This window comes from Notolepis coatsorum (assembly GCF_963971535.1).
Source record: "Notolepis coatsorum genome assembly, chromosome: 16".
In the NCBI taxonomy this organism is placed as follows: Eukaryota; Metazoa; Chordata; class Actinopteri; order Aulopiformes; family Paralepididae; genus Notolepis; species Notolepis coatsorum.
The window spans coordinates 25115639-25138630 of NC_140180.1; the positions used below are offsets into that span (position 1 = coordinate 25115639).

The following is a 22992-nucleotide window of genomic DNA, read 5'->3' on the forward strand; positions in this document are numbered from 1 at the left end:
ACTGGATCTTGTAGACGAGTCACAATGGAACAGTATATCATGCTTTTCTAATGTTTTACCTATTCTATCACTGCACAGGCGTTTTCTTAAAGTTGTTGCCAACGGTTACATGCAGCCATGTTGGAAGAAAGAGAACTACACTAACAAGGCCTCTATTGATCCCAACCAATGTGTGTGTGTGTGTGTGTGTGTGTGTGTGTGTGTGTGTGTGTGTGTGTGTGTGTGTGTGTGTGTGTGTGTGTGTGTGTGTGTGTGTGTGTGTGTGTGTGTGTGTGTGTGTGTGTGTGTGTGTGTGTGTGTGTGTGTGTGCAATGCATGTGTTCCTCAGATGCAGTTTCCTGTTCTCCGTAGCAGTTGAACGAAAGCTCACTTCAGAAGATGTGGAGTCTGAGTTCTGTCGCAACAGACTACAGCTGTTTAGCCTGGCAGGGGGAGCCAGCAAGACTGATCTCAGGGGGTCAGTCACACTAGCTATCCCTTACATCATTTAAAGGCCCAATCAGTGATCCAAATGTAAACAAGTCGCCAAGTCGGTATCCCCCACCAAAAAAAGCAATGGGAACATATTTTTTGCTGCAACCAGCAGTTGTATATAGGTCACTCTATCGGTTGGTTCACATATATTTTTCCACCGGAGGGGCCACATGTTACGCCCTATAGGAGACTGAAATTGGGCATGGAGGTCAAGGGTGTGTGAAGGTGTGTGTGTGGTCATGCCAATTGGCTAAAAGGCAATGGGAGTGGACTATTGCAAAAAGATTGCAGCTATTGCAAATTTACGCTTGTTATTCTCTAGCTGATTTTTATACAAAGACTAACACTAGACATTAGTTAGATATGAGGTTAACTATCTTTTGTATTTTGTGGCTGTGAGAAGTTTGGTTACGTTGGTGATGTTTGTAAACATTGGAGTAAAATAGACCTATAAAATGAAAATGGTAAAATGGATTTTACACGATCAAACATATATAAAAATATAAGTGAAAATACCCCACATTTATATGGTCAAAGAAATCACAGATTGGGCCTTTAAAGTTACTAACAACGTTATCCTGTTATTATATCTTAGCTAATAATTATCTACCTGATTGATTGATTGATTGATTGAACATTTTATTAACAGATTGCAGAATGGGTACAATACAGTACGGCTCAATACACACAATTGTTTAAGATTTTTTTTTTTTTTGGCGTTTTATCGCTTTATTGCTACTGGGCAGTCCAGTAGAGAGAGTCAGAGGAGGAATCGGAGACAGAGTGGGGGGAAGACATTCGGCAAATAACGACGGGTTCGGGAGTCGAACCCGGGTCGGCCGTGTCGCGGCTGAGCGCGCTATGTGGTTCGCCACTGGGGCGCCCAATACACACAATTGTTAACATTTACGGGGGCCAGTTTCGAATAGCAGCCTCCCGTAGATGCTCTTTGAAAGTGGTTTAGAGTGGTGGTTAATGGCTACGATTTGGAAGTCCATCAGTTGTTAAAGGATAAGGTGTAATTAAATGTCTTCTTATTGTCAACATAGTCTACGAAAAGACCAAAATCAATGAGGTGACCGCAGAACTACTTCCGAGGCGATCGTTGTCACTTCATACAGTCATTCTGGGAAGAACTAGGATGATAACGTTCATTGCATTGATGAACTATGATGACTGGTCTATACTCCTCAGTGTCAGCCCACTGGTAAAGGTCCTGGACCAAATCCAATCTGGAGACACAACCTGTGACAAGCTCCTCCCCTTCCTTTTAACGGACGCATTGACAGGAAATAGCAGGACATCCCTCCTCTACTGTATCCAACCCCAAGGTCAGTAGTCTGCAGATCTCAAATGGCAGTATCTAGATCCCATCGCCTGGAACAACCTTGGCTGTGACCGTTGAGGTTAGGGTCATGCTAAAGGATAGGTCTGTTCATAGGGAAGCAACATTAAGGGACACAAAAACAAGTTTAGAGGTTGTATATTTATTAAAGTGACAAAGGGTATTTTTCTATTAATTAGTTAAAGGAACACGCCAACATTTTGGGAAATTAGCTTACCGTTTTCTCCAGAGAGAGACAAGAAGATAGATACCAGTTTCCTCTCTGTGTGTTCAGTAGAAAGCTATCTGGCTGCACGTTAGCCTAGCTTAGCACAATGAATGGAAGCGGACAGTGCCGGTTAGCCTAGGCATTGTCCAACTAACACCTCTCCCGAAGCCTAACCATTAAGGTTATACATTTCTAGTTATTATACTGATTTAATTGGGGACGAGATATACTGTAAATTATGCCATCGTGGGATGACGGCCTTCAGGGTGCGTCCCAAGAATCATGTAGCTTGCAGACCTCTACTCCCCTCAGTTTTCCTATTCCTATTCCTTTGAGCCACAAACAGAGAAAATGTATTGTATTTAATTAACCGTGGACACTCCTACCAAACCAGCAGGCGTACTTGATGACGAGACCCCTTCTGCCCTTGTCCTGGCCGAGCGGGTGAGAGGTTTTGTAACCAAGGCGACCCACGGCGGGTGGTGTCCAGGGGCAACCGAGCAAGAGGCACGAGATGACATCCTGGAGCTGAGAACCGTGATGATGTCACAGCCACAGGGGGAATGTGGAGCACGGGACACCCATAGGTTCGCAGAACTGATCCGAAATCTACAGGTAAGTCATAGGTGGTGCCGTTTAATGTACACAGTAAATTTCGCAGAGTAATTTTATTTTATTTAAGAATCGGTTTGAGTCAAATGTACTCAGTTTGAGTAAAATGTACTCTGCGAAATTTACTGTGTAGGATTAGATGACACATGTGTCGTTTCTCATGTAGAATTAGATGACACATGTGTCGTTTCTCATGTAGGATTAGATGACACATGTGTCGTTTCTCATGTAGGATTAGATAACACATGTGTGGTTTCTCCCCACCTCTGGCTTGCCCAGGAACATCTCCATTTGATACGTTATTTACTTGTTTTCTGTGATCTCCCGCCAGATGGTGAAAGATCAGTCGTGGGAGAAGAGAAGACAGAAGTCAGAGAAGTTAAAAGACCAACTAAAGGTTTTAACCTTTATACCCCTGCATATAACCCATAACTCTGTATGATAGCATGTACAATAATGCTGTATACCATATATATATATATATATATATATATATATATATATATATATATATATATATATATATATATATATATATATATATGTATTCTTACCGTATATATCTATATCTATCCACACCTGTCTGTACTTACCTGCACATAATCCTTTAACATACTGTATCTGTAGATACTATATCTATATCTGTACATATCCCTTGCCTACTCTTACTAGTTACACTGCTGGCCAGAATGACTACTACCATACTGTCTCTATACCTGTATCACTGTACATATTATATTACAACTCTTTACATACATATGATTAGCACTACACCCAGTAGTATTCATTTATATGTTATACCCAGTTTAATCACCTGTACATTGTTTATTACTATTGTACTTTACTGGTACATTTGCACTCTGGTTGGATGCCAAACTTATTTTCGTTGTACTGTACTTGTGCTGTATAATGACAATAAATTATAATCGAATCTAACCTCAGTTTTTAGGTTCACAAATTCACAACTTTGCCAAACAAGACCACGTTTCCTTCAGTAAATGTTTACACGGTAACGCATACAAGTTTCAAATTCCATATGAAATCTTTCACAAGACGACATGTACTGTGTAGAAAACAAATATATACTGCATGCCTCTGATGGTGAGATGAACTGGTTTGTTAGGGATGTCGGTCCTCGAGCAGTCTGCACACTGCTGGGAATCACATCGGTTACCATGGAGAGACCACAGAGAGACTGACGTATTTACAGGACCAGTTGAAACAGGAGATGGAAGGACACATCAGAGGTACTACTAAAGTGTACTATGGAACTAATTTAAGGGCATGTGTTAGGGACCGGCATTACTCATATATGGTGTGTGTGTTTATTTGTTTATTTATGGATCCCCATTAGTCTACACCCATGGGTGAAAGACTATTCTTCTTGGGGTCCTAACACACAACCTACAACATTACAGTACAGTACATTACATTACAGTAACAAAATAACAATAAAAACATAACAAACACCTTAGCCTAAGCACATTCTCAACATCTTCAAAATCTCACACAAAAAAACACACAAAGGCTCCAACTACAAATACAATACTAACTAAACTAACAATACTAACTAAATAAATCAGCAACTCAACTGTATTTCACCATTCATAACAGCATCCTTCAACTTTTTCTTAAAAGTACATTTGTTGCTGATCATCATTATCTTCACAGGTATACAATTCCAGTATGCAGCAGCTCTATACATTACGGTTCTCTTAAGTGTGTGTGTTCTTCCTGTCCACAGCGGGCAGAGGGAGTGTGAAGGGTGTCCAGGAGAGAATATCTAGGATCCAGAAGCTTAGGGAGGCTTTGAGGGAGGAGAGAGGGAGGCATGGTGTCACCAGGGAGAGATCGGACCTCTCGCAACAGGTACCATGCTGCACCACATCCAAGCCTTGTCACATTGATCTGGCTATCCATAGCATTCTCGTCACACGTTTACTCACTTTAGACATTTTAACACTAAATTATATTAGTTTTGTACCTCATTTCTGCATTGTACCTCACTGTTACCCATTTTACTCTGTATTGTATATTGTATATATGTATATTGAACATTCCTTTACTTACTTTTTACCTACTTCTTTATTACTTTTAAACTTTTTTTTACTGTATGAAGCAGACTCTCAGGGGCTCATACAGAAACAAGCATTTCATCGTAAAGTATTCTGTATTTACAAATAATAAACAAACTTGAACTTGAAACAATGAGTTTTTCACTACAATGTGGCGCAACGTCACAGCTCGCTGACCACAGTTGTCATTTAATAGTCTGAACCTTTATATAAAAATGTTTGCGTGTGCAAATATTTTCCCCACATCATCAGTGGGAGTACAACAAAGCACAGGAGCAGAGGAGGAGGCTTAAGGAGGATCATGGGAGATTAATTCAGGAGGAGGTGGAGAAGACTGAGAGAGAGCTGGAGCAGGAACAGGTAACTGTTCTTTAGTCTCTGCCTTTAGCCTCGCACTTAAAGGGCAACGCCACCCAAATTAAGAATTCCAACATGATATTTCCATGGCCATGGAAAGTTCAATCAATATTTGTGAACATGAGCTACTCTCTCTCAAAGCCAGAAACCAGAGAAGTAAGACTCAAACTTGTGATGTCATCGGGTATAAAGTCTGGAGCTGCTCCATTGACACGGAATGGGAGACTGATTTTGTGGACCCACAGAACGTTTGTTGAATTTTTGTAAACACATTAGCTTTATTCTATAGTAGTGTTCTCAGTTCTAAAACAGAGCATGTATCTGTATATACACAGAACATTCCCGTGGGTGATCGCAGTGTCACCAATAACATCTTTTCCAATTCACTGCCTATGGAGCAGATCCAGACTTTATACCGGATGACATCACAAGTTTGAGTTTTAGCACTCTAGTTTTTCGATTAGGGAGTGAGTTGTTTGTTTTCACTAGTAAACCATGGGACTAGCGTGTATGCATTCTCAAGTTGGAGCGTAATTCCCCTTCTAGATTAAGATAACAATGCTGAAACACTTCTTCAATCAATATCTGAAATGAAGAAGGGGGGAAAAAAGAAATACTAACCTTGGTACAGACTGTAGCACTCAAATTTGACAAACAATCGTACTTACCCTTAGCTGCCAGAGTTGTACCCTTCCTGCTGACTTGTTGTACAGAACTTCAGAAGTGGACAGAAGTCTCTTTGGATAAAAGCTAAACTACTAAATGTAAATCTGTTCAAATTCATGCAAACCTACAGGTACCGTATATTCTTTTCAGCAATAGAACTGTTGCATTTGTAGTCGTTCTGAGCGGCAGGTTCCTTCCATGCTGTTGCTCAGGCGGAGGGACCCCAGAGGGAGTTAGTGGTGCTGGGCAGAGAGAGACGGGTCCTGGTGCTGCGGATGGAGGCCCTTCACACCGAGACCCAGCAGGCCGAGAGAGACCTGGAGGAACAGCACGGAAGACACCAGCAAGAGTTGCACTCTCTCAGGGAGGAGAGTCTCCAGGTGGGGATCCGTTTGGTCCGTGTCGACAAAATAAGATTTTTTATTGTCACCGGTCAACCTCTCTGCTATGTTTACACAGCCTCGAGCCAGACTGCCTTAAAGGAAAACTCCAACATTTTGGGAAATTAGCTTATTTGCCATCTACCCTGGAGTTAGACAAGAAGATACATACATTTTTCTTCTCTGTGCATGCAGTAGGAGTAGGAAGACGTTGGGAACTAGGCTAATGGAGGAACCAACTTCCAGTGACTGACGCTAAGCTAGGCTAACGGTGCACGTCTTCCTACTCTCCTACTGCATGCACTGTTTGTACAGTTGTACAGTGTCCCCCACCCACCCCTCCTACCCAACCCCCCCCCCCCCCCACTCCTACCCAACCCCCCCCCCCCCCCCACCCACCCAACCACCTCCAATGTACAGTCCCCCCCCCACCCCCACCTACCCAATCCAATGTACAGTTTCTACGTCAAATGTATATACTTTTTTTTTTTCTGGACTCTTTTTGTATCACAAACGGTACTGTAATTGCAAATCTGGTATGTCATAAATGTATAGATGTAGCAGTACTGTCTATCTGTATGTCATATATGTTACGATGAATTGAAAATGGGGGACCCTGATGTAAACAAGACGAAAGTCTTTCTCTGGTCTGCATCCCCTTAACAATTGTATGTATTGAGCTGTACTGTACTGTACCCATTCTGCAATCTGTTAATAAAGTTTTCAATCAATCAATCAATCAGAGAAGAAAAAGGTATGTATCTTCTTGTCTAACTCCAGGGTAGATGGCAAATAAGCAAATTTCCCAAAATGTTGGAGTTTTCCTTTAAGCACTAGCTCAACCGTGGTCTACTGCGTTCGTGACTGAATCAATATCTGAAATTAAGAAAAACGTTTTATATACCATCATGCACTTTGCTAACTAAGGAATCTACCTTGCCTATATTACTACCTACTATGCTAATATGTCTATACTACTATGCACTCAAGAATGTAGCAGTAGCACCCAAGTTCAACGCTGTTTGACAAACAATGTTACTTACCCTAAGGTGCCAGAGTTGTACCCTTCTTGCTGACTTGTAAGTTGCTTTTGGTAAATGCGTCACCTAAATGACTAAATGTAAACGAGTCATTATTGTGGCAATCTGTATCCTCTGCCGTCCAGGTGTTCAGGGCATTTCGGCAGGTGAGTGAGGAACAGAGGAGGGTGTCAGAAGGCAGGTACCGAACCCTCCTTCTAGAGGCCGTCCAGGATGCGGTCTTCCTTTCTGCTCAGAACCAGCAGCTACAGGCTGACAACAAGCGTCTCCGCACAGGTGTGTGTACTGTAACCCAAATTCATTTAATTATTGGCAACTGTTCTTTTTTTGTCCGACACATGCAATTTCCAACTGGTCAGACTTGTAATAGGGATTTTTAAATTATGTTTTTGTAGATTTTTATTGGGTTTTTACTACCGGGCAGTCCGGTAGAGAGAGAGGGGAGAAATGGGACAAGACATTCGGCAAAGAACGCCGGGTCCGGGAATCGAACCGGGGTCGGCCGTGTTGCGACGCATCGCATTACGTGGTTCGCCACTTGGGCGCCCCTGTAATAGGGATTTTTAACACATTACTCTTCATCCACTGCCATTCAGGCATGTTACCTAGTTCACCTACATTCCAATCATTCTCTTCTCGTTTCTCTACAGCATTGGCAGAGCTAAAGGATACTCTAGGTGTGAGAAGTGATCCCAAGGTCGTCCCAACCATGCTGGAAGAATGACTGAAATATGAATGGCCTTATCTCAAACCCCACCCTTTTTAGATATGTAAATTGTTCTTTTCCTGGGTACAGATGTTTACTCTAAGTAATAAGCAACACAATGTTTAATATTGTTTTTATTATAAACACATTCAATCAATAACACTTTCTGTATCATTTGTATGTTATCTTTGACATTCAACTGGTCAGATAAATGAGAATAGCATCTGACAAAACAAGCGCCATTCTTAGAGATGTATGACCATGTAAATAAATTAACCCATACTCGTATACATGCCGTAACAGCATGATTAAAAGAAAATGGTGTTAGATCTTCTCATTTGATGCAAGATGATAAAAACAAGGCAGCTGATAACTGGATACTAAATGTAATGGTTTACAGTCGCAGAACTAATAAATGTGTGATGTTTTTATTGCCCGAGCATGGATAAAACCATAACACCCTCAACAAAAATGGACCATTTGTAATAAGATTATAAACAAAAAGCACTCAAAAGATAGAAAAACACATTTCATGTATGGGGAGAAAAATCCAAATGTCAAAAAGCTAGGAACCAACAGTACACCGCACTAGTGCAAAGGATGGAGATGATTTGGGTTAAAAGGGGTTTATATATTGAGGCTCCACTACCTGTAATACAAGTAAGCCGCCAGGCCGGTCATAGAGACGGGCAGGAGGAAAAGGGGAGTGATCTGCAGCCCTAAGAAGGCCCAGGACAACAGAGCGTTGACCAGCATGGAACAGGAGATGACAAACAGTCTGGTGATCCCGCTGCCGTGCTTCAGCACCACGGACATCAGCAGTCCGTTAGCCGCCTGTCCTGCTACAATGACCCACACTGCCCCAGAGTACCCCTCCAGGAAGCCCTGTTCACCTGCGACACTGGAGAGATAGGATAACAAATTGATGGTCACTCCAAACACATAGAGGTATAGATTCTGCAGGCTAAGAGGCAGCCGCTGGCTCTTCAGCATCCTCTCCGTGTAGACGGCTGCCAGCCCTGAAATAAAGCAGTACACCAGTACCAGAACAAGGCCCCAGGCCGTGATGTGAAGTGTGGGACTTGCCTCGGCTTCGGCCCGCCCAAGGTCCCTTAAATCCAGGCTGCTGTAACTGTGGCATACCCCGGCACCCATGAGAAGCCCCAGGGCTAACCACTGAATGCGACGCAATCTCTTACCAAGGCAAAAGGAGTAGAGCAGGGCAGTAGAGGCGATTTTGAGGTTGCTGAGGACTTGGTATGAGCTAGGGTCCATGTAAGCCTGCATGAGGACCACCAGATTGTTGTTGAGAGCATAGAGGATGGCAGGGACAGCGTAGGGGGCCACAAGGGCCAGGGATGGAGGAGTACGCAAGGCAGACGGGTCCCCGGTCAGGAGGAGGGTTGCCAGGGAGACCAGGAGTTTGGCAGATTCAATCATAACAACGCAGGACGACGGACTAAAGGGGACACGACCATCAACCTTGGTGAGGGCGATAAGCGGGGCGTGGGAGCCATAGATGAGGATCATGAGCGCAAGGAGAACACTCCATTGAAGGCCCTTCATCCACCGTCTCCTGTGCCTGGCTGGCGAACTGGACCCAACGTTCTGGATCACAATCATTCTCAATATTGCGAGTCATACACTTCCAATAACACCCGCATAAGGAAGTAAAAGTGCAAAGAATAGAAGAGAAACTCACCTTAAGGTATAAATTATATATTATTATAATAAATAATCACAAGATGGCTATTTAAAACTATAAATCACAACCATTAAATATTCAAGCTATAAAACTTGATGCACAATTTTCTGGTTAAGTTTTGTGAAATGAATTGGGGGCGTGCAAATAATTTGTGGGGACCAATGACACCCTTGAGTCAAAATAAGAAAAACATGCTTAGATGGAAACAATACTAAGGCAAGCATTCAAATAATCCCAGCGATGTAATGGTAGAAACTGCCTTGTTCACACTTCTGACTGATCAGCTGAAAGGAAATAGCAGGAGTTGTTCCGTTCTCTCCAACTGAACAATCACCCTTAAAAACACCAAACCAAACCAGTCTGTTACATTTGACTGCCAGATAAAACTCCAGTTATATCCCAACACCCACGGTATATCTACTACACAGGAGAGGATGGAAGGCTTCTCTGTACGTGAGCCACAGCAAAACCAGCAGCTGTGGAAGTGTTTCCGGTCGTTTGTGCCTCTATATCGCAGAGGGAAAAAAACAAGGAGAAGACGTGGGCTACGCATTCAGTCCAAATTACTTTGGTCCCTTTTTAAAGGTGTTCATGTAGTCTTTCACGGTCCTTTCAATGTTGGGCACTTGATAGTTCTGTGCGGCGAACACGCCGGTGATCGTTCCCAGCAGCACTCCCAGGATGGCAGAGGAGCGGAGCTTAGCCACCACATAGCCGGCCAGAAAGCCTTTCAGGAAAGGAGATCCCAGCACAGAGCCGCCCTGACAATGGGGAAACAGAGTGGGGAGATGTTAAAATGTGATGCTGCTCCCAAACACGTGAACAGGGTTAAAAGAAGAACAATGAGACTAATTACCCGTTAACACTCCCAACATTATGGGAAATTTGCTCACCGTCTTCTCTCCAGAGTCAGACAAGAAGCATTTTGTATAAAAGTATTCTGTACTTCTGTATGACAACTATTAAAGAAACTTGAAACTTGAGATAGATACCAATTTAGTTAAATAAAAGATAAGATATGAACTAGCTAGCTTAGCTGTTGGCCAAAAACACCACTTAAGTTTTAAGGTAGGCTAGTGGTCCGTATCCATTTCCATTCATTTGTGCTAAGCTAGGCTAGCAGCCGGATAGCTTTCTACCGAGAACGCACAGAGGGGAAATTGGTATCCATCTTCTTGTCCGACTCTGGAGAAGATGGTAAGCCTATTTCCCATAATGTTGGCGTGTTCCTTTAACAAATGTGCCTACAGGGTGTAACGATTCAATGTATCAACACACTGCATTCAATGCATCATCAAATCTTTCATTCAATCTGATCATGGTTAACTTTGATAAAAAAAAAAACCTACAAATGTGATTAACAACTTAACAAGACTGATTAATTAGTAATTGACTATATACAGTGAAAACCATACAAAATATTTGGCTAGTCCATGGCACACTTCATAAATAAATAGATGTCCACACATTCATTCAGTATATTTTGTAAACCCTTATAAACTATTTGTATAGCACCTTTCATATACAAATTGCAGCCCAAAGTGCTTCACAGCAGTGATGTAGACACGAAATAGACATAGGCATAAAATTGGCATAATTATGGACAGGCATAAAATTAACAGATAATTGATATTAAAACCTCCCTCCCTATATATATATAAAAAAACGTTGTGGACAGCGACTCCTACAGGTCGTTTGGGGACGCCTGCACAGCAGAGACAGGAAAATGGCGGGGGTAGTGTGAGCCTCCCACAAGTTACACCTCGCCAATGAGAGTCCGCGCTGGCAGGTGAAAAGATGTGACAGGCTGCCTCCTTGTGTACCGGAGGGGACACGTGATGCAAGGCTTCTATCCTCCCTACAATCGGCCAGTGGGGGGCATATGCGAGCAACGTTCAAGACAGGGGAGGGGTGAATTGGCACAGCGGAATTGGGATGGGAGAAAAAGTGGATCAAAAAAAAATCTATAAAGAATATTGTGATAGATGTGTTAAAGTGCAGACATAGAATGAATATAAAAAGTCATAAATTAGCATAGAATAGATATGAGTCAAATAGTTCTCATCTACAGTACAACAATCACAGTCTGAGTCCATGCAGCAAAGTGTATTCAATTTGCGAAGGCTGCGTCCCCGATTGTCTTTTGGCTGTGGTTGGGAACCTTCAATAAACCAGTAGTAGATGATCGTAATGTTCTAGGCCGGGGGCACATCGTTTACAAGATAATTGGCAATGTAGCTTGGTCCTCCTGTTACATTTATGTTACCGGAAGCCAGTGCAAGGTAGCCAACACTGGACTGATTGAAAACTTTATTAACAGATTGCAGAATGGGTACAATACAGTACGGCTGATGTGTTCTCTCCTCTTAGTTAAGAGCCTAGTTGCAGAGTTTTAAACAAGTTGGGAGTCGTTATTTTCTTTTTATTATTATTATTTTGTACACCCTTATAACAAATTCATTCTGGGTGGTTGTGCATTGGCTTGAGAGTGTCGTGGGTCTATTCGCGGTTCTGAAATGGCAGCTTCCTATAGATACTATAGAATTTGGGCAAGGTATATAGCTCTTATATAGCTCAATATCACAATATATGTCTCAACTGGCTTCACAAGTCCCACGTCACAATTGAACAACACCTTGTGTCCTCCTTCAATGAAGATGAGGGGAAAACTCCCACAAAGCCTGGCTTAATAGAACAAAAAAATGGGAATAAGGTGGGCGACCGATGATTAGTCAAATAATTGGTAAAGTATGGGACCTACCTGAGGAATTCCCACTGACACTTCATTCTCTACTCGCCTCTGGATCTCCTCCAGTTGATTCTTAAGCTGATTCAGATCCTTCAGCTGCTTGAAAGGATCCTAAATAAGTATGATGAGTAAACAAACAAAAACCTGTGATTTAGTAACACACACACACACACATCAGCTAAATGTTAGTAACGTTAGTGTTTTGGCTAATCTAACACTCCGCATCCAAAAGTCTATAGAGTAGTTACAACAACAACAAAAAAGAATACCTTCACAAACTACTGGCAGTAGAACAACTCCTTATGTTCCACTCGTTTTCGAAAGAGTAGTGTAACTTAGTGGGCAGCTTGTGTTGTTAGCTTACACAAGGGCTGCTATGTCCAAAGACATTCATACAGAAACAAGCCTTCCCCGTGCAATTTTTACTTAAAGACAGCTGTTGCTAACTTGCTACACAAGTGAATGGGGCTAAATATATCCTATTCATGCCAAGCACTGTCGCCTGACGAGGCACGTGAAAACAATAAGATCGAAACAGTAACTTACTCACCTTGTCATCCGCCATCTTGCTCAATGAAATGTTCGGTGCTCGTCTTGTAAACCTGGGCTCTATGTTTCGATTGAGCACGATTACTAGTCTGGCCTAGTAATATATTGATTCAATCGAGGACAGAAAAAAAAACGTAATCTGCCGGTACCGTACCAGATACGGTTTAATGCGCAATACTGTGACATTTGTGCGGTGTATTATATAGCGAGTGTCACATGATAAACACAGTTCTCAAATCAGCCTTACTAAAAATAAAAACATGTCATTCTCGAAGTCAACTTCCTGTCTGTTTAACTTGGGGGAAACATGCACTTAGAATCACCAGAAAGGCTTTCGAAATAGTGAAATGCCATGTTGGCCTCAATATTTTCAAAACAAATTATATGAAAAGGTTATGAAATTAACAAGAATGTGATAAAACATGTAATAAAAACGGAGCTCAACGCATACATTTGATCGTAGAAATACGTTTGTTTCCCCAATACCAAGATGGCGGCGGTCTCGAGACGTCAGCGTGTCTAAAGAATTACTTTATTAGGACTTCGACAAGCTAAACTGACCCTGGGTCTGTTCTTTAAAAAAAATGCTGCCAGAAATGCACGGTGCGCACTGCGCGCATTGTTTTCACGTGTCAAAAACGTCTCATGCGATTGGTCCGTGCGTGTTTATTCCAATACATGATTGGTTGAAGACCATAGCAACAAAGCGCCATGTTTCCTACAGGACGAGGACAAACCTAACTAGCTATTTTACTGGACCTTTATGGAACTAACATGCCCCGGAGTTAATGCAAAATATAGAGAAATACCTATATTCGTGAACAATCAATGCAACCCGTGACACTTTCTGCGTCTTGTGAGGGTTTCAGAGCAGTTTTCGGAACCTCGGGCATCGGAGGTAAGGTCTCAATAAGAAGGCACCTCATTGGATCATTCGCCGAGTATGCAGTCAGTATGAACACACGCGAATAACCCTAAATGTTTACCACAGTAAGAGCCCAGTATACACGCTTTGGCAGGATGGTATTGCTCCACTTGTCGCTCAAATGATCCTAATTGGTTGTTTCATTGTTTTCACGTTATTTGGCTATTTTCAGAAGGACATCCCCCCCCATATATTTGGGCAGCATCCTATGTCAGTGTCTGCACTCTGCAGAACTTATTACATGTCATATTTAATATGACATGATATTAGGATTTTATAGAACAGATTTATTTTATGTAATTTATTATTTTAATCATCACCAGAGTTTGTAGTTGACCCCCTCCCTCCTTTTCAATGATAAAATATGCCATCACACACACACACACACACACACACACACACACACACACACACACACACACACGCACACACTGGCTAGACCATACAATGCATACATTTGAGTGTGGGTGGTCTCAACCCTGGCAGTGTAAAGTCCCATGCTCTACCGTTTGAGCTACACACAGATAGAACCACACACTTACTCACATGAGTACGCTAAGAGAGAACCCTTCCTCCCCTATTTCTCAGGCTGGGCCCAGAAGATCTGCTGCTATGGAAACCATGGAGACAGTGGAGGTGTACGAGGAGGTGCGGATGACCGAGGAGGTGGAGAGCTGTTACACCCTGATGGAGGTTGGCTCCCCCAAGAGGAGGAAGAAGAGCAAAACTCAGGAAGACATCACAGAGAAACCCAAGAAGCCTAGGTAACCTATCACGACTATCTGACTACTATCACACACACAGTGCACTGCATTCCCAGATATCACAACACAGCAGCTGTAGCCTAAACGGCTCATGTGATAGGCCTCTGCAAATCCTGTGTGTCTGGTCTATGCATAGCTCTATTGACGAGCTTTGTATGCATATTGTCTTGCACAAATGGGAAAATGACAATAATAAAGTTGACTTTGACTTTGATATACTAAGCTCTATAACGAACCACTGCAGATTAAGTCAGGGTTAAGTCAATAGCCCATTTCACACTGCCCATTTAAGCCGGGATTTGTACCCATTATCCCGGCATGCCGTTCTGTGTGAAAGGAACAAACACAGAACGAGGGGGTCAAATTTGATCATGCATTTTGCCGTCTTCAAGTATAGTCAAATTGCCGGGTTGGTTTCGTCCCAGCTTCTGTGGAAGCGACATCCCGCCCCGGCACAGCGGGATAGGGCACACCACCACGCACCACCAACCTGACCACATGATATAATAATAATAATAATAATAATAATAATAATAATAATAATAATAATAATAATAATAATAATAATTTATTATTATTATTACTGCCGCTATTAGTACTTGTACTAAATGTATACAAGATACAAGATACACAAGTTTTATTTGTCACGGCATACAGGTATACAGTGAAATGCGGGGGGTCTTGGCCGCAATGATGTGCATAATACAATAGTAATAATATATAATAAGAATCCAACCATGGTGAGTGATGCCTATGGTCTACTGTTTATTGTCGTTGTTATGCCGTCCCTGTGTGTCTTTCGTCTTTCAACCAAGGACGTGAACTGGAAACTACTAGTAAGGGAGAAAAATCCAGCAACTCTTGAGGGTGATGGATGTTCAATCTAAAGGGTTACCCCTGATGAAGGCATGTTGCCGAAACACGCTGGTTTTAATTGGATGAATAAAGAACATTATAACATCCATCGGCCTCCCAAGAGTTGCTAAGTTTAATTTTTCTCCCTTACTGTCTGTCATACATTTCCCTGCCTACAGAGGTAAAATATAATGACTGCTTGATAAAGGTAAAGATATTTTCCTGGCCTTCAACAGCCATTTTGCCCAAGCTGGACATTTAATGAAGTAGACTGTGAGCATTACTGTGAAGGGCCTCCTCCTGGTGACTGCTATGAACACAATGAGGGGCGGCCTGCCAGGCTGCCACTACATTTCTCTTTGAGCCTATTACTCCTAATGCAGTTTTTAATTTTATACCTATTCTTATGTCTGCACGTTCTACGTTGCACTACTTTTATTGTCTTTTATACCTGTTCTTATGTCTGCACTTTATGCATTGTTTTTAATGTATGCTAATTTTATGCCTATGTTCATTTTATGCTATTTGCTGTGGGGCATTTGGGGCTGTGGTCCATGTGTGAAAGGTGCTATATAGATAGAGTTATTATTATTTATTATTATTATATTGTAAAAAATAAAATGTATGCATTGAAAAGTCTCAACAACATTGAAAATTAGGGTGACCTCAATTGTCCTTTTCGAGAATAAATAAAGGATTGAATTGAATACTCTAAAATTGGTAAATTGTTGGAATATCTCTGCAACTTTGTCACTGAGACAAATTCCTGACATTCCTGTGTGTTTGGCAAATCAAGTGTTTCCGATTCTGAAATCGCAGAATCTCATCTTCTTTTCCGTCTCTCTGATCCATCTCCTGTACATGTAATCTGGTGACTATTTATTAGTCGTCATTGATGATGATGATGATGATGATGATGATGAATCTCTTTGTCATTACTAGGTCTGCCTATCTGCTGTACTACTTTGATGTCCATCAAATTATGCAGCAGGATTGCCCTAATCTGCCACAGTCGGAGATCAACAAGCGCATCAGTGAGAGCTGGAAGAGGCTCAACGTGGCTGAAAAGGGGCACTACCTGGAGAAGGCCAAGCTGGAGAGGGAGGGCGTTGACACAGTAAGGTTACATCTCAAAGTATCTTTATATAAGAAGACTCCCTCTGTCACAGTTTGACTCAACACAATCAATGGCGCTTTTGGAAAAAATTAAGTAATTGGTTGCTCTTCTCAGCTTAAAAGGAACATGCCAACATTATGGGTGACGAAATGCGCTTACTGTCTTCTCCAGATCAGAAAAGAAGATGGATACCAATTTCCTCTCTGTGCGTTCAGTAGAAAGCTATCTGGCTGCAAGCTAGCCTAGCTTGGCACAGATGCATGGAAGCGGATACGCACCAGTTAGCTATTGACCAAAAACACCTCTCCCGGAGTATTAAGCTAGGCTAGTGGTCCATATCGGCTTTTATTCATTTGTGCTAAGCTAAGCTAGTTTGCAGATGGTAAGTGAATTTCCCATAATGTTGGTGTGAAGTCTGCACACTTTTTTAAAGGTGCTATAGATAACATTCAGCCACTCGATGTTTCACTACACCTCCCCCCTCCCATTGCATTCACATCACACATCTGTTGCTCGAAGCACACACCCCCTCAAGGCTTTGTGGATGTATTATTTATTGAAAAATATTTTGTCTACATAAAGATATCATCAATATCACCTTTAAATGGACCATATGGGAGTATTTTCAACACTGTGTGGACTCTCTATGTACGTCTTTGTTCTATCCAGTAAATGTAAAAAAAGAAGAATATATCAACACTAGAGTTGCAGCCATTAGGGATCTCATGATTTCATTCGATTTTGATTCTCTGTGCCATGATTTGATTAAAAACTATTCTCAATTCAATACATACATAGATTTGATTCTAGTTACCTTTCCCATTTGACTGCGATAGACCGTTAGTTTAATAGGACTCAAAGGAAAAGAAAATCACAAAAAAATACAATAGATTTTTGTACATTTTCGAGTTTGAATCGGTAGAGAATAGAATTGCAATTCTTGTGTGAATAGACTTTTTTCCCCCCACACCCCTGATTAACACGGCCGAAGAACAAAACCTCCTATCTGCATAAAAAAAGTGGGGAAAAACTTCATATCTGCACTTTGCGAGGCACTAATACCTGGTCGGTATTTTTAACACATAATATAGTAATATAGTCCAGAAACTATTTATTGTATAGGGTACCGGTATCCTTAAAAAATTGCATTCTGAAAGAAAACAACACAAAAACAACACTTTCTCAAAAACTTGAATTGTTCAGAATTGTTCTTCGGTCATCGATATATTCTATTTTCTTTATTACATGATCAATCCTAACATCTCTGTGTCTCCCTCAGTCCTCACTGGGCCCCTCCCAGCACCTGCCAGGCTTCCGGAAGATCCTCCCCAGGGCCAGCTATGTGCTCCTACCCAAAGGCTCCTCCTCAGACCACCAGGCAGCGGGCTCCCATCTGGAGGTGTGCATGGAGTCTCTGGGGTCCGCGGTGGACAGCGGTCTGCCCTCTGTCTCTCTCCCTCAGGAGTCCCAGTTCCCCCCTCTGGCCCTGGGCAGCGAGGTGGAATTTGCTGAGCAGTGTATCGCCATCGAGGGCCTGGCTGAGGAAGCGGCTGCGATGTCTCATCCCATGGCCCTCCAGGGCATCCTGTCCTCCTCCTCCTCCTCCTACACCTCCACCTCCTCCGCCTCCAAAGCTTCTGCTTGCACGGCGGCCCCCGCGATCGTTCACAACTCCCAGAATTCAGTGGGACTGCTGCAGAGAGGAAGTGAGCCGAGGGTTGTCGGCAGTGGCTATAGAGTTGTTTGCATGGCGGAGGAAGATGTGGGAGGGGCCTTGTTGCAGCAGATGACGGGCGAAGCTGCACAGGTGGTCACCATCATACCCACCCAGGTGAGAGGAAGAGCAATATGATTCATTCATACATTCGTTCATACATCTAGTGATTTTTGTGTGACAATGCTGGACTTTTATCTTGACAGCTGACCAGTTTGATCTCAAAGGAGTGTCCGGTGTTCTGATCTTCCATGCTGTGATTGGATTTCTCTTTCCAGAGCCTGTTGGAGTCCAAGTCTTTACCAGGCGCCAGCTCTGTGGCACCAGTGATGATGGTTCCTGTAGGAACCAGCATAGAACGGAACACCAAACCTTCTTACAAAATGGTAAACCGACACTCGCCGTCGATCCTCTGAAGAGATACCCGACAACAAATTTATGACTAGTGGTAAAAAATATCAAAAGTGGATTTTGTTACTGATAAAGAGGAATGCAATCTTTATTATTATTAAATATTATATTTGTGAATATGCATCACTCTGTCCTCAATATAGATATCAGAGAGACCCCCCAAGTTTATGATGTCCCCTTATTTGTGGGCCTATAAACCAAAGTTCAAATTGACGCTTACATTCTAGTTAATTTGAAGCGCTGTTGCAATGCTAAAATATTAATATAATTTGGATGTGTGTGCTCAGCATTTCATAGCACCTCAAAGTCAGTGCTCAGAATCTTTATTTCCCTTTGTAGGCCGTGAAGACGTATACCAGGAGAGGTCGGGGGAGATGTCTTGCACCTGGCTGTTCCTTTGTGTATGTGACCCGCCACAAGCCACCAACCTGCCCTGAATGTGGCAGCCACCTGGGCGGCAAGTGGGTGCCGACTGTAAGTAATTGAATATGAATATTCTGAGTAATCAAAAAGTTTTAAACTTTCTTTCTTATCAGGGCGGCTAAGTGGCGCAGTGGGCAAGGCGCTCGCCACTAACGCAGGAGATGCTGGGTTCGAGCCCAGCTCTCTGCGTTGCTTCCGGCTTGGCTGGTCGTTCATACTAATACAATTGGCAGTATTAGGGGGTGGGAAAGCCGGTGGGTTGGGATCGGACGTTGTGGACAGCGACTCCTACAGGTCGGTTGGTGCGCCTGTACAGCAGAATCAGGAAGTATCGGGTGCAGCGTGAGCCTCCCACGCGTTACTCCTCGCCACTGAGAGATCGCGCTGTGCAGGTGAAAAGATGCGACGGCTGCCTCCTCGTGTACCGGAGGGGACACGTGATGCAAGGCTTCGTCCACATTGCAGCCGACCAGTGGGAGGCATGGTCTAGCAACGTTCGAGACAGGGGAGGGAAGAATTGGATAATACGAAATTGGGATGGGAGAAACATTTTTAAAATGGGGAGAAAAAGTAGATACAAAAAAAAAGTTCTTTCTTATCGAAAGACTACATTTATATCTCAGGCGAAGAAGACCAAAGCAAAAAATCCTGCCTCCAAGCAAACCCAGCAGAAAGCTGAATCCAACTCCAGCGACAGCGGTCAAGCCAGCGCGCCTCCTCCCGCCGAGGACAACACCGGTGTCACGGGAGCCAGAAGGGATGGGAGAGTGCAAAAGCCCACCAGGAAACAGCATGCAGTTGCGGGAGAATCGCCACTGGAGGGCAGCAGCGCCATGACACAGACACGTCAAGCACAGTGAGCATAATTGCGACTGTACAACGTGTGTGCTGTTGGCTTTCAGGTTGTTTTTTGTTGTTGTTTCTGCTGGGTGTGTGACGACACGGCAACCAAAGAAGCCCTTTCTTTACCAAATGAAGCATGTTCTTTATGTTTAATTTCTGCTGAGCCCATTTTTATCAGTATTTCTATATATCCGGGGGGGTTGAAATTACGTTAACACATGTTTGTAACCAAATGTTTGTAAAACCTCTTTAACTGTGTGGCGTGTGCAGCATGTTCAATGTCATATGGTCATATGAACAGTGACCCCTGTACGTACTTGATAAATGAGGCCCTGCTTGTGCGTTTCCTCTGTGTCAACGAGCAGACCGTCTAAAGCGACCGGCACCGGCACCAGAGTCAGAGGTCAAGACAGAAGCAATGTCCCTGTGCTGAAGAGACCCGTGAGACCCATCCTCCCAGCGTTCTGCAACACGGGTAAGCAGGGGGGACCTTCTTAACACCGTCGGGGTTCCCACGGTCATGTGAAAATCCTGAAAAACCTTTTGAAAATGTGTTTTCCAAGCCTTGGAAATGTTTTGAAATACCCATTTTTAAGTTTTGGAAAATTTATGGAAAATTTAAATCACTGCCACACGTTGTATCGAACATTTAAATTTTACATTACCACAGTCACAGACATTTGGTATGACAACATGGAAAAGTCACAGAAAAGTTTGGAGATTTTTCATTATTGGGTGGGAAATGTGTACAATAACGTAATGTTTTTGTAAATGACCTCAGCTAGTATTTCTGTCACCAGGCCGTGCTTTGGTCCAGTTCATAACTGTCCCACCCGAAAAAGCCAAAGCTGAGAGTGCCAACTGCAGCAAAACAGCCAGTGGTACTGTACAATATTATCATCTATATGGTAGAAATGTAAATCAATTTACTTAACGTCTTTACTGTACTTTATCAATGCTTTTGTTTAACTTCAGTTGATTGCATGTCATGGTTCTTATTGTATATTCAGTATTATTCACATATTATCATATATGCATATTATTGAAACGGTAGCATAAGTCATATTACATGCCACTGCAGCGCTCTCCTACACAGAGGGTTGGATGATATTTCACTGTGGAACGCCTCTGTCCCAAGAGGAAATAAACTAACCGTCAGGGGTGTAAAAAGTACCCAGAAAAGTTAAAGTATGGGTACCGTCTCAAAATCTTACTCAAGTAAAAGTCAGAATATCTGGCTAAAAACACGCTTGAGTAAAAGTAAAAAAGTTTCTACTTTTAAATGTACTTAAGTACTAAAAAGTTATATTCCGGGGCAACGTACTATCGTTTGTGGCCATCTTCTGTAGCTTGTCACTCTGACTGTCTATTCTTCTGATAGCAGGTGTTTAATCAAAGATCCCCGCTTTCTAGTCTTGCACAAGGACCAATCAGCATGGGTATGGGCGGGTTAATTTTCCATTGATGGGGATTTGATTGGCTATTTTTAAATAAAGTGCGGCCGCAGGATTAATAACGTTAACATTAGTTAGGCCAGAGAAACAAATATACGAATTAAAATAGTTGGACCTGCTAGATTTGTAATTGAGTAAAAGTACAAGTATAGAAGCTTAATAATACTAGAGTAAAGTACAAATCCCCCAGTACAATTACTCAAGTACTTTACACCCCTGCTAACCGTCGAGACTTATTTTCATCGCCCCTTAACAAATTGAAGAAATAAGCGTCAAGTAATTGTTTCCTCAGGGCGGCTGGGTGGCGCAGCGGTCTAAGTGCTCGTCACCAACGCGAGAGACACCGGTATCGAATCCGGCCTCCGGCTTGGGCCGGCCGTCATACTGACTCAATTGGCAGAGTCAGCGGGAGGGAAGTCGATGGGTGGTAATCTGGTTGTTGTAAACAGCGACTCCTACAGGTCGGTCAGGGCGCCTGCACAGCGAGGACAGGAGAGGGCGAGGGTAGTGTGAGCCTCCCACACGTTACACCTCGCCAATGAGAGTCCTCGCTGGCAGGGGAAAAGAAGTGGCGGGCTGACTCTGCATGTATCGGAGGGGACATGCGATAGTATCCATCTACCCTCCCTACGACCGGCCAGTGGGGGGCACATGCGAGCAACGATCAAGACCGGGGAGGGGGGAATTGGCACGACTAAATTAAGATGGGAGAAAAACACAGAAAAGGGAGGAGAAAAAGTGGATTAAAAAAAAGTAATCGTTTCCTCCATCTTCACGAGTCTACTCGTGAAGAACATGAGTTGAAAACCAAAAGATTCCACTTCAGCGGCGTGTGTTCATTCTCCAGTCACTCGTATCCATGGAGAGGAAACATTAGATGAAAGATAAGTCCGTTTACTTTTCTGACTAGTTGGTTAACAAAAATAAAACGGCATAGCTTGTTCAGACACGCTTAAAGGGGCTGTGAGTGGTCTACGTGTTAAAGTAATACTAATAGCTCTGTTTGGTCAGTAACATGGGTCTTTCAGTCCCTCCTGCTCTGCAGTAAACAGAAGATACGTTTTCTGATATCCCGTTCCCACTTCACTATCCAATCAGGAGGGAGAACTCCACACTGCAAAAGTGGTCTGACAAAAATAAGAAATAAAAAATAGTTTTAAGCAAATGTGTCCTTGAAGCAAGTAAAATAATCTTGCCAGTGCAGTAAGCTAATTTGGTTTGGCAAGATTTCTAGAAATAAGTACAAATATCTAGGGTTCTCTCTCCTGATTGGATAAAGTGGGAAGGGATACCAGAAAATGTATTTCTGTTTACTGCAGAGTGGAGGGACTGGGAGACCCATGTTACTGACCAAACACCCTAGATCAGTGATGGCTGTCGGAATGTAGAGCTATTTAACATGGTTTTTACCAAAAAAACACCACTTGCAGCTCTAATATTTGGTTAATTGTGGTAATGTTTTTTCTTTTTAATTTGAACATGCAACTCAAAACGATTGCCGCATTTTCTTTTAAACTAATCTGGTCACGGAGATAAGTAAAGGCTTACTTGGAGGAGCTCCATCAGGCTGTGAGACGTAGAGCTCTGCGTAGGAGAACGGCTTTCTAGGTTTACATGAAG

General features: G+C 42.7%; 3 protein-coding genes across 3 annotated transcripts in view; 1 reads left to right on the forward strand and 2 right to left on the reverse strand.

The window, feature by feature from the left end:
- Positions 1-7991: 7991 nt before the first annotated feature.
- Positions 7992-9486, reverse strand: LOC311243305 (putative UDP-sugar transporter protein SLC35A4; the record flags this gene model as incomplete). The annotated part of the gene is made up of 1 exon (XM_084332482.1): positions 7992-9486. The coding sequence occupies one exon, from the start codon at positions 9484-9486 to the stop codon at positions 8509-8511; it is 978 nt and encodes a 325-aa protein (XP_084188608.1). The 3' UTR covers positions 7992-8508.
- Positions 9487-10130: 644 nt separating this feature from the next.
- On the reverse strand, positions 10131-13050 carry LOC311243317 (SLC35A4 upstream microprotein-like). The gene is made up of 3 exons (XM_084332494.1): positions 12868-13050; positions 12330-12428; positions 10131-10329 (listed from the first exon to the last, which is right to left on the reverse strand). The coding sequence occupies exons 1-3, from the start codon at positions 12880-12882 to the stop codon at positions 10132-10134; spliced, it is 312 nt and encodes a 103-aa protein (XP_084188620.1). The 5' UTR covers positions 12883-13050; the 3' UTR covers position 10131.
- Positions 13051-13709: 659 nt separating this feature from the next.
- The window catches only part of hmgxb3 (HMG box domain containing 3), a gene marked incomplete at its 3' end in the record, with an annotated part of 29509 nt that continues 20226 nt past the window's right edge, over positions 13710-22992 (forward strand). The window contains exons 1-9 of the mRNA XM_084331993.1: positions 13710-13764; positions 14380-14555; positions 16353-16527; positions 17807-18358; positions 18520-18627; positions 18992-19126; positions 19699-19931; positions 20284-20393; positions 20719-20799. Coding sequence (XP_084188119.1) covers positions 14404-14555; positions 16353-16527; positions 17807-18358; positions 18520-18627; positions 18992-19126; positions 19699-19931; positions 20284-20393; positions 20719-20799 — 1546 coding nt within the window. The 5' untranslated portion in view covers positions 13710-13764; positions 14380-14403. The remainder of the gene's footprint in view (positions 13765-14379; positions 14556-16352; positions 16528-17806; positions 18359-18519; positions 18628-18991; positions 19127-19698; positions 19932-20283; positions 20394-20718; positions 20800-22992) is intronic.

Coding starts and splice junctions, on each gene's coding strand:
- LOC311243317 (XM_084332494.1), bottom strand. Junction 10,330..12,329: donor TGTCAGTGGGAATTCCTCAG/GTAGGTCCCATA, acceptor CCCCATTGTCAG/GGCGGCTCTGTGCTGGGATC.